Source organism: Gallus gallus, chromosome 12, assembly GCF_016699485.2.
Source record: "Gallus gallus isolate bGalGal1 chromosome 12, bGalGal1.mat.broiler.GRCg7b, whole genome shotgun sequence".
NCBI classification, from domain to species: Eukaryota; Metazoa; Chordata; class Aves; order Galliformes; family Phasianidae; genus Gallus; species Gallus gallus.
The window spans coordinates 10,650,339-10,661,977 of NC_052543.1; the positions used below are offsets into that span (position 1 = coordinate 10,650,339).

General features: G+C 50.4%; 1 protein-coding gene across 4 annotated transcripts in view; it reads left to right on the forward strand.

The window, feature by feature from the left end:
* CHST13 (carbohydrate sulfotransferase 13) overlaps nucleotides 1–11,639 on the forward strand; it is a 50,613-nt gene that overhangs the window by 34,354 nt on the left and 4,620 nt on the right. For 3 of the 4 annotated variants that reach the window (XM_040646706.2, XM_046900035.1, XM_004944602.5), the window contains one exon: nucleotides 9,548–9,630. In XM_040646706.2, coding sequence (XP_040502640.1) covers nucleotides 9,565–9,630 — 66 coding nt within the window. In that variant the 5' untranslated portion in view covers nucleotides 9,548–9,564. Of the gene's footprint in view, nucleotides 1–2,768; nucleotides 9,044–9,547; nucleotides 9,631–11,639 lie in introns of those variants that run through there. The other variant, XM_040646705.1, reaches the window with a different exon arrangement.

Below are 11,639 nucleotides of genomic sequence, written 5' to 3' on the forward strand. Positions count from 1 at the left end.
CCAGACCCTATGTGTTGTCACCTCATGGAGCTTTTTCTGCAGTTGGGAGATGCTGCAGGCTTCTCTGCCCCCGAGATGGATGTCGTGCTGGAATGGATGCGTTATGGGACCATATACATCAGCCGTGTACACAAGCTATGGCTGAGCATGGGTGCTGGCATCTGTGCTCATTTTCAGAATGGAACTTAATTTGCTGGGAGTCACTTGGAGCATCATCCGGCTGGACCTGATCATGCTTTCTCCCCGAGATGTCCCATTTGAAGGTGGCTCAGCTCCAGCTGAGTCGCAGCCCCTGGCAGCTCTCCCATGGTGCGCGTGCATGGAGATGTGCTGAAAATCTAGGAGCTGCACATCATGCCCATAGGTCCCATCCCATGTCACACAGAGGGACAGCCCAGCCACGAGTCCTCTTGTCACCACCTTGCTCACAGCTTATCCTTCTCTGAGGATGTGCTCCTTGACAGTCAGCTCTTGGCTGCTCTCCCAGCCCTTCTGCAGGGGGGAATTGTCCGGGACTGGGGCTGTCCCTTGGAGCTGCTCACAGGGCAGCTCCCTTGTTTCTCCGTGGAGATTTGCTGTCTCATTGCTGATGTGAAACCTGATCCAGCCTTGCTCTGCGCCAGATGTTGCTCCGCTGTCATGAATTGCTGACCTCTCGGGAAGGAGGGCCATGTTGACACGAGGTTCAAAGGTGCTGTTTGTTTGGAGCTGCTGGATGGGGGTATCTCTGGGGCTCAGAGTGCTTCCTTCAAGGCAGGGACCTGGGAAATTAGCACAAACTAATTGGAGGTCAGAAGCTCCTCATCAGTTCCCCATCCCTGATCCTGTCACGATTCTTTACAAGTGTGTGGCTCTGCCCTTCCCCTGGCCCTGGGGAGTGGATCTGTACGGTCATGTTTCTCTTTAGCATGGGAAGGTGGCAAGTTGCATCCTGCAAACATCTGCAGAGCTGGGCCGTTCCTTTTGGCTAGGCTGCTGTGGTAGTATATTCACAGCTGGGTCCTTTCCAAGTTTACTCCTGGCAGCACTGAACAGATTGATTTCCCTTTAGCTTAATAGGGTCGGCACATGCAGGCATTGTGAGGCTGAAGGAAGGCTGGCCTGGCTGGGGGAGAGGGGGGGCGGGCGGAGTTGCTTCAATTGCCCATGAATGGCTGCTGCTGGGTGGGTGCAGGTGCAAGAATCCTGTTGGTCTCCACTTGACCTTGCTCACTCCCTGCAAAAAGGAAAGAGATGTCTCCAGAACACCCATCTGCAGGGTTTGCCTGGTAGTGGGGAAGCAGATCCTCCAGCCCCTCAGACAGGTTGCTGCCAGTGGTGATGGGTCAGTTGTGTCTCAGTGCTGCAGTGATGCTGAAAATGTTGCACTCTTTCCTGGCTCTTTGGTGGCCTCAGGCAATGCCCATATCTAAATGCAGCAGAGGCAGACTCGAGGAGCTTCTTATCATGGAAGTTCTGCCCTGGAGATGCCTCTTTCTGGCCTCCAGCAGCCCATAATGAGCTCTTCTGCTCTGTAAGCTCATGCATCTCTTCCGCATGTGCATCTTTCTCCATACCTTGTGGCAGTGACTTTCACAGCTCAGTGTGCCGCTGTCATTTCAAAAGGCACTCCCAGGACACAGGCACTGAGCAGAGCAGTGGCCGTGCCCAAGGTGCTGCCATGGAAGCATTTGCTGAGTGTGCATTTTTTCCTAGGTCTGCTCGTAGATCTTTTCATCGGTTCCAGATGCACGGAGCTGACAGGCCATGTTGAAACGCGTTCAGCAGGCAAGCTGCTGAGCCGCGTGACCTTAGAGAGCTGCATTTCTTCTTGTGTGCGTATCAGAAACCTGTGTGCAGAGGGCACAAACCATGTCTGCCCAAACCAGACTGAGCTGCAGGCAGGTTTTGAACAAGTCCAGCCTGGCCCAGGACACCCTGCACCCAAACCCCTGCATGTCGTGGCAGGGATCTGTCTCTGCCTTGGTACTGCCAGCGTGTGCCCTTCTGCTCCGATTCCTGCTGAGCAGCAGCCTGGAAAGGGGTTTTATTGACAAGGAATGGCAAAGCTGGCAGTCTGGGCTTGCATCAGACATGCACGCAGCAAGCCGGGGCCAGGAGAGAAGCAGGCATAATGAGTGGGGAAGGGAAATTGCTCTTGGAAGGCCTCTAGCTTGGCGTGTAGGAGAAATCAACCGTTTGAAACAAGGGGGTTGCGTGGTACTTCTGCACAGAGGCCACGTTCCTCCTGGATGCTGATAATTTTGTGTTTCCTATCAAGATGTCAGTCGCATTCCTTGCGATAGCAGAGTGCTAGGCGTGTTGTCCCAGGGAAGTACAACCCCTGCTTCAAATGCCTGCGATCCTCCTGTTGCACCTGGCTGACATCTGCCTCGGCCTGCTGCCAGGTGACCTCCTGTAGCCACCAAGGGGACACGTGGTTTGGTTGGGACCTCTGATCAGGACAGAGCGTCCAGACCAGCCGCTGTTGGCTCTGGTCCTGCTCTGAGCCCTGCTGATGACACTGCAGTATTTGGCAGGTTGCGTGAAGCAGCTGGATTGTTTCTTTTCCTCTCTGCGTGATTTACTGTGTGCTAATCCTATAGCTATCACCTTTGTCCATCGCTTGATTAACATTTCCCTGGCTGCTCCTTGACTCAAGTTGGCTAAACTGGAATAAGAAAGCCTTCCTTGAGGATCAGAGCTTGAGACATCCCTATCTCCAAAGAGAAGAGAGCCACGCAAGTCCCTATCTCTCAAAGAGAAGTGCCATCTATGCCAGCTCCAGTCCCTGGGTACAGCTGGTGATGTGGTGATGGTCCAAGGTGAGAAATGGAGGAAAAGTGCTTTCAGAAACAATAAGGGAAAAGGAATATGTGCAAGAGAGCTGAGGTCAAGGGAGGAAAGCACTTCTGATGAAGGACAGAGGTGATGAGGGGTGGTCACCAGGAGGCTGTGAGGAGACACGTGCTCTCTCTCCTTCACAAGGCAGTGCCTCCCGTACTAAGGTTGCTTCTGTGTTTTGGAGGTTGAGCTGAGGCATTTTCCTATGAAAGTCAACGTGTCTGCATGGAGCTGGCTCCAGACAGAGAAAACTGATGTTTGGTGGCGCTTAGTGCTGGTGGCACTTTGCCCGTCAACACCGGGTCCCAGACAGCAGACGACTGCTGCAGACATCTGGGATCACAGGCACAGGTTGGGGCAGGTGTGTGTGTGGGGTTAGGGCCCACGTCAGCTCTCTGGGGCCCTGTGATTTCACCCCAGATGTTCTCCACGCTGCTGCTGCTGGCAGGCTCGGCACTTCCCTGTCTGGCTGGAACGGGAGCAGGACGTGTGCTCACCACCACGCCTGGCTCTCCCCATCCCTTTCCACAGAGCATCATAGAGGGCCTTCCTCCATGTCCTGAGTTAACATTGCCTGGAGGTGGCACACCTCTCTTGTCCCTGGACCGATGCCTTCCAGCAGCGGAGCTCATCCCTAGAACAGCGAGTGATTTTTCCTATTAAAGGCGGTGCTGTCTGTTGAATTATCCCATGTAAAATACTTGACACTGTGTTTCTTGGCTGGAGGGAGGCTGTCATTAGCGCCAGGGAAATGCCAGCTCCCAGCTGAGGCTGCAGTAGTAAATCCTGGAGACTAGAGCTGGCTGCACTGCTCCTAGCACCTCCTTCCATCTCCTTCCCAAGCAAGACATTGAGGGAGGAGGGTAATAGGGGCTGCTAGGACCTCTATCAGCTAACCTCACTGCTGCAACTCATCGTGCTGCTTGTACATGAGCTGTTGTTCTCTGTTTGAACCTTCTCACATGCACATCCCCCATCATCCTCCTCCATGTTGCCTCCGAGCTGCTTTTGTTGGTGGTTTTCCCCTCAGCTGTGTGGACAACCTCCTTGCAAGGAGTCTCCCTGCAGCCCCCATGCAGTTTCTAAGCTCCAGGAGGTGAGGGGTGCAGGGGGTTAATTATTTGGTTTGTCTGTTTCAAAAGGACTAGGAGGAGTGGTAGGAAATGTGCAGTGCTGGAAAAAAGCCTGAGCTGAGCTTTCAAGCATCCCTGTGCTGCTGGGACTCTGTTCTATCTGATCCAGCTAAGTTCAGGTCACTCAGTTGGTTTAATTTCTGCTGAACAGGGTGGCTTCAGAGCTTCTCCTCCCACAGAAAGTGGTCCCAGGAGGGCTGCTCTTGCTGACGTGGCTCTAGCAGCCAGTATGTGCCATGGAGAGCCCATCTGGGGCTTGGGTTTGTTGTGTTGGGATGCCTGCGTTTGGCTTTTGGGATTACAGCAGGGTGTACATTTGGGGCAGAGGATGATGATGCTCGTGTTGGTGTGCAGAGAGGTATGCTGCCAGGTGCTGTGGCAGCTTGAAAATAGAGCCAAGGTTGTATGGCCTGAAACCAGGGCACCTGGAGGCAGTTCCTGAGCCTGAGAGCTGTAAGGTGCTGGTGGTGGTGATTTCAGGCAGACCATTGGAACCATGCTCAGTGCCTGCAGTCTGTAGTGTAGCTGGGGACATGGAGGGATACCATTAAAGCACACGGTGTTGACCTTCTCTTTTCACTTCCAGCGCCCCAGCAGAGGAGATTGGGTCCCAATTGACGGTCTGAATTGACAACACTGAAGGGTGCATTTGAGCAAGTCAAACACATGGCTCTGTTAGATTTCTTTTCCTTCCTTCTTTAGTGTTTTAATTCAGCCTCTGTTGTCTGTATCTCCAGCTTTTTAGATGCAGTAAATCTGAGTGGTCACAGATTGGATTCAGCCTCTTTGCTGAAGCAAAAATATTGTGTTCTAATCCTTTCCTGTAAGGATGACAATTGGAACAGTTTAGGTTTTCATTCCCAGAGGTGTTCCCTTATCCACTCTGAAGGTGTATAAGGATGTCAGTGCCAGAACTGCTTCACTTTGCAGCTGAATTCAGCAAGTACAAAAGCAAAGAAGGGAGCATTCCCACAGTCTTTGTCTCCATCAAACAGTGGTCACTGCCTTTGGGGTCATCAGCTCGATAGGTCTGGAGTTATATTTGGGATTTTGGTGTTTGAGATCACATTTATTCAAAGAAAAAGAAATCCCAACAATCATCCTTTGTTCTTGGGTGGAAATTGAGCAAATGTTTTCTCCATCAGTGCAAGCCCAACTGTAAAAGCCAGAGCTTCCTAGAACTAAGCTTCTTTCCAACCGGCTCTGCTGGCTCCAGTAGCTCTGCTCCTTCCAGCCAAGGCCATTCACACAGACTGTGGGCCACTGCCCAGGTCTCAGCGGCTGCTCCCACATGCGATCTTTTGGCCTCAGTGCTTTGGTCCATCCTCAGACAGTCGAGGTGTCCGGCCAGGCTGCATGTCTCAGGCTTTGCTATCAGTCTGGGAGCGAAAACTGAGCTCAGACTGCTGGACCTCTGTGGATAACAAGCTCTGTTTTCACTTTCTCTCTTCTATTATTTTTTTCCTCTTGGATGCTAAAACCGAAAATTGGACTGATTCAGCAGTCAGTGACTGCAGCTAGGGTTTGGCTTTGACTGAAGCAGTCTCAGTATCCTCTCTTAAATCAGGTGGTGGGGTCTTTCTCTGTGTCTCCTGGGTGCAGCCACTCGAATAGCGAGGAGCCCATCTCCAAGGAGCAGGGCTGTGTTGGCCATTGGTCGCTCACTGTGTTGGGTACCATTGAGGAATCAGAAACAGCAAGGCCTGGAGAAACTCATTGCTGCAGCCACCAGCGGCCATAGAGACCCAGGTTCTAATTTCTGGCTCTTCCAGTAGCCTATGCCATGACTTTAAGCAAGTGTTCTTAAGCTGGTCCCTTGAAACTGCAGATCTCTGCATGCTGTTTCCCCCTTTTACAAAAAGGACTGCCTGTGCCTTTCTCACTCCCCCGTGGGGAGCTGCAGCGTGTAATTAACACGCAGACCCATCATTTTGGGTGACCAGGCATGGCGATTATTTTTTTCTCCTTTTTTAGGTTTTGTGCAGACACAACAGGAAGTGAATCTGCTGCTGCGCGGTAGAGCGAGGCGATAGCAGTGGGGTCAGGATTAACTCTTTGGGGCCCCTTGGGGGTGCACATTCACCTGCCAGCAGGAGTGCTTGCCCTTCTGGGCTGGACACCACCATTTTGGATTGGATACCACAGATGGACCGTTGGACTCTTTGTAGCCCAAGACCCTAGCCTTTCAAATCCCTGAAGACTCACCCCAAAAGGAGCTGGGATTCTTTGCAGCTGGAATCTCATCCATCTGGGGTTTCCAAACCTCCCCTTACAGACTTTCATGCTTTTTTCTCCTTTTGCTCCTATGGTAAATACCTCACTTGATGTCTTCCAGGACACCATTTGCCTTTTTTATCACTGTCGCGCTGGCAACTGATAGCCCTGAACTAATGCGTCTGGGACCTCCTGCCACTTCCAGCAGCAAAGGAGCAGAAACTGCTAAATTCCAGCACTGCAAAATTAAATTCTTCTTATTTCTCGCTTCCCTGGTCCAGGACAAAGCTTCCATTTCCCTGCTCTGTGTTTCAGTCTTTCTCTGCCATGGCAGACTTTCTCAATGCTTTGTCTGTCGTTGGTATCATTCTGTTTTTATGCCAAGCCTGTTCCTGGAGTATTGATCCCAGAGGTGATTTAGGAGATGTTATGCTAGAAATCTACCTCCTGTCCAGCATTTCCCCTTCAAGCATTGCTTGCCTTCCAGCTGCTTCTATCCATTACAGTTCCCCTTTTCAACTTCTTCTCTGTTCTGAAGTACATATTTCCTGTGGCATACTGTATCTTGTGCTGTACGTATATCTGGGTGACTATCTGCCACGTATGCTCAATCTGCAGGAACCGCTTATGTTATTGATACCTCAAGTTGCATGGGTATGAGCTGCGCTCGGTGACTGCCGGGCTACATTTTATTCCTCTTTCCAGTTCTGCACCCCCATTTTTAATCGTTTTCTTTCCATCAGACTCTTTCCTTTAGCCTCGGTAATGCTGATGTCAGACTGATGGGCTTGTTGCTTCCTGAATCCTGTCTCCCAGCCAAAATCTTAAATTCAGGCGCTGGATTTGCTGCTGTGGACATTGAGAACCTCCCTCTGTAATTAAGAGTCTGCAGCCAAAAGAGCGAATTCCTTCCCTTGTGCTTCTAGAAGGCTGGGATGGGCACGATCCAGTTTCTGCTCAGCTCACACATGACTGCCTGCCTTCATAATCAGCTAATGCACCTAAATAGTTACAGCTTTAAAATCCATTCTTTTTTCCAAAGAAAACTGGCAAGTCATATAAAGCCCAGATCCTGCTGTGGTATTGATGTCACACCACTGCAAAAGAATGGCTTTGGTTTTGATGGGCTAGCATAAAAATCCGGGCTGTAGGGGAAAGAGAGAGAGGGAGAGCGTTGTCTTTCCAAGCTCCAAAGGAAAGACTAAAAGTGCAGGAGGCTCCAAAATGAGCTCCTTTTCAACCTCTTCTCATTCCATGATTTCTGGCCAGTGTTACTGCTTTAGCATGGGATTTGATGCTCTGACACTGCTACCCTCTTGCTTCATACTTTGAAGCTGCAAAGGACGAATGTAATACTTCCTTCTGGCTGTCCCAGTGAAAAGCATTTCGGATTCGGATGAGGGATGTATACGGTCTTTGTACCCAAATGGTGATCCAGTGGTTGCTTGGGATTGACGTTTTGTCCCCTTTAGAAATGGGATATGCTTTGGCTAACTGACGTCTCTGCTTACGGATGCAATTACAGCAGTGCTAAATTTCTGTGGATTACCATTGCGTGTGGTGGAATCCAGGAGCCTCAGTAACAAGCTATGAAGTCAGGAGGACAGCCAGCATGCAGAGATGTTGGCAGCTCCCCTGTGATGGAAGATCCTGCTGTACTCAGGGCCCTGGTGCCAAAATGCAGCACAAACCATTAACTTGCTCTGATGATACTCCCTCCTCAACACTGTCATATATATCAGTATTCCTTGGCCATCCCAAACTGCTTGGAGTCCCAGGAGCATCCCAGGGATGGGTAACAGATGGTACAGGGGATGAGCAGACTCCATTTCCATGAACTGCCTCTTGCAGACCAGGCTGTATCCCAAACCTAATGAAAGAGACAGGCACAGATGAAGACAAGCCTTTCCCCTGCATGTTTGGTTTCCTCTCCAGCTGTGCAGTTCAGCCTGCTGTAGATCTGTGGAGCTCAGTTTTCTTAAGGTGGGCTGTTGCCTGCTTGGGCTGAGTGGTATAGGGACAGGATGGGGAGAGACCTCATTATGGGATTGCATGACAAGGTGGTCAGGATGGGTGAGAAGGCTTTTGTGTTCAAACTGGGATTTTGAGCTGGGTGAGGAGCACGAGCCCACACTGCTCTGAGCCGTGCCGGTGTGAGCTGTGCAGTTTGTAGCACCTTCACGTCACCCTGAGCTTGTTTATGTCCCTTGTCAGAAAAGTTTTGGATGATGCACGAGGTAACCTTGAAAACAAACGCCTCCACATTGCCTTTGCTAAAGATAGAAGCAGCGCATGCGGTGCCCACACTGTTAACTCTGACCCGTTTGAGTTCATTGCTCTTTGCTCACAGCTGGGAGATGCAGGCAGCAAGTTCAGTCCCATTCCTTTCAACTTGCAGAAAGCTGAGCTGGAAAATCTGAAATGGGACCTGCTGGGTTCAGTGCCCCCAGCCCAGGCTGTGAATGTTGGGTCCTCCGCTTGTCTCTCGTTAGCACTGAGGCCATTTCCCTCTCCTGTGGGGTAACTGGTACAAGGCAACGAGGAAGGAACAGCTCCACACTGAGTCATGCTGTGACCCGTGGTGCCACAAGAAGCGTTCTTTCCCGTGTCAAACACGCTGGTGATGAAATCATGTGAGTTCAGCCAGGCATTTCCCCTAATTACAGCCTGAAGGAGTGACGCTGAGCTTACACCGGGTGACTGTGCTTTGGAGCAGTTTTCATGTAGGCAAAATGTAAGCACGTGAAAAACAAGGGGGAATTTGGAAGCAAAAAGCCTCGGTGTTAGAAACTTTCATGTTAACAGAAGCCGCGTGAGTGATGCCTGGCTCTGCCTGTAGGTTCCTATGTGGACATGGATCCCACTGTTCTCAGGTGCTCTTGAAATCAGAACTAGCTGTTCTCTTTATATAAGGCCTTTCATGTGTTTAAAGGATGTCTGGACCTTTTGCACCCTAACTGTAGATTTAATTGAAAAAAATAAGGGGGAGGGACAAGCATTATTTTCATTGAGGAGTCCCACACCACTGAAATTTTGTGCTTCTGGCTGTGGTTTTTAATTATTTCATATATATCAGTCCTTTCTTTTGACTAAAACCCAACCTGTGAAGAGTCTGCAGCCTACTTAACGTGTTGATAGCATTTGAGAACAGGTGGAAGGTAGAAATGACAACGGGAAAAACACCATCTGTGGTGAAAAAAATAAACCCATCTTCCTCCATAGCTGAGCATCTTTCCCTAGAGCCACTTGGGTTCATCTCTCTTTGGGGGACATCAGCACATCCTGATGTGGCCCCTACCGCCAGGTTGGGCATCACCAGAGGGGATGAGGGAAGCAGCCCCCAACCCCTCTGATTTTTGTGTTCTCTCCCTTTGCAGCTGCAGAAAACAGGGCTATGAGGACAGCCTGGCAGGGGAAGGCCGGTCGCAGCCCACTCCAGGCCCTGTATGAGAGCGATCAGGTGAGGGGATGGGGTGAGGGAGGTGGGGTGAAGGGGGAGTGGGATGATGACCCTTTTTTTCACCCCTCCAAAATGTGCGGCACCAGTCAGCTCAGTGTCCCACACCAAAACCTCCAGCTGTGTCCAGAAGAAAAAACCACACTGTTTTGGGGGGGTAATTGTTGATCAAAACTTCCATGATGGTCTTTGTGGGTTCCTTCTAAGGATCTCTATACATGCATGTACATATCTATTTATGTGTGTGTATATATATATATATATGTATATATATAAGCTGCTGTTGGCCATGAAGCATTTATAATCCTGGGTCATTTCAGTGCTCTCTATCATCTTGCCTGTACCCTCTGAGATACGGGGCCTTGGTAGGTCCCTGCCCATGTGGGTCTCTGCAGCCAGGGCCAGATCCCTCCCCATGCTTGACACTGGTGTTGCAAACTAGGGTGGTGCTTTCATGTCTGTAAGCAGCCAAATTACATTTGCTGTGGGGAAAAATGGTTAATGTGGACTTCCTTGGCCATGATGCCTGCATACCCTAATCCTGCTGGAACGTCCTGGTGTTGTTTCCTTAAGTGATGCTTAATTTCTCTGGCTTTTAGAAGGGGAGGAAACGAAGGGAGCAATTTTGCTCTGAAATAACTGAAAGACATGCACTTATTCCAGTGGGCAGCTCTTGAAAAGTAGTCACATTTATTTGTTGCCATGCCTGCAGACAGTGTCTGTCTGTCTTTCTGTCTGTCTTTCCATTCCTATAGTTTTGAATTATGTGCAGGCAAGGAAAAACACCTGAAAAAAACCACACCATTAAAATGCTTGGGTTTTTTAGCACTTTCAAAAAGTGTTTCCAATCTAAGAAAATGGAGGGCAGCCTCCAAACAAAACCTAGCAAGAGAAATTTCACCAGAAAGTTTGGCTCAGTAGCGTGGTGTACCATGAAAGCGCCTCTTCATGTATGATCACCGCCTTCTTAGATTCAATGTTCCTCATATCCAGGTTGCCAATAGTGTCAACATCATCTCTTGGTGGCACGTAGGACATGTTGGCTTTGCAGGAGGAGATTTTTTGCCCAGGTGTTAGTCCTACCCTGAAGGTGAGGACTCTGCTGAATCCTGTGTGGTGTGAGCAATTTGTTTGAGCATCCTACCTCCCCACTGCTGCCTCTCTCACGTTCTGGTGGCCACCCAAAATCCCATCCAGGCCTCCTGGGAGAAGAGAGGGTGTGGCTGAAGCTTGGCAAAGAGCATCCTTTGGCATGAATAAGCCATGCCAGCTCCCTGCAGCAAGGATGCAGGGACTGAGGAGGTGGCCTGCTCTTGCCCTTCATCTTGTGTTGGGTGCCAGAGGGACCCACAGGCTGCAGGGACAACTGTGGAACTGTGCTTCCAGCTAGACTGTCTGCATGGCCCAAAGTGGAAGCTGCTGTTGTCTTGCAACACAGGGGTCATTGCACTGCACTGGAGCAACAGCTCTGTGGGGTCAGAAATGGAGGATAAAACCGTTGTTAGCATCTGTGGATAAAATGAGGCCTTGGGGAGATTCCTGACATTGGCCTTGGCACTGAGTGTGAAATCTGCCAGTCTCAGAGAGGAGAAGGAAGAGGGAGCAGGCAGCAGGAGAAGGGGACTTCCCCCTTCTGAGTTCCTGGTAATGGTTTCCTTCCCCAGATGTGATAGTGTCATTCTGGAGTTTCTGATGAAAAGCAAGACAGGAAAGGTCATGTCCCCAAACCATCTGGAGGGGGATTTCAGCTGGGGTGATTCCAGAGAGGTCACCGCAGCAGCTGCTGGGCCATGGTGGAGGAGTGATAAGGGAGGAGAGAAGGGGAAGAAGAAGGACAACTTGTGGACATCTCTAAACTGTCCTGCCTCAAGGGGGACCACACCCACAGGTGAGACATTGAAGTGGCACTTCATGTGTGGGGAAGGAAGTCCTTCAGGCAAAGTGGCTCAGGAAAGGTATTCGCACCACCTCCAGTTCTTTTTCTTCACCGCAGGGTATGTGCTGAAGGCTCT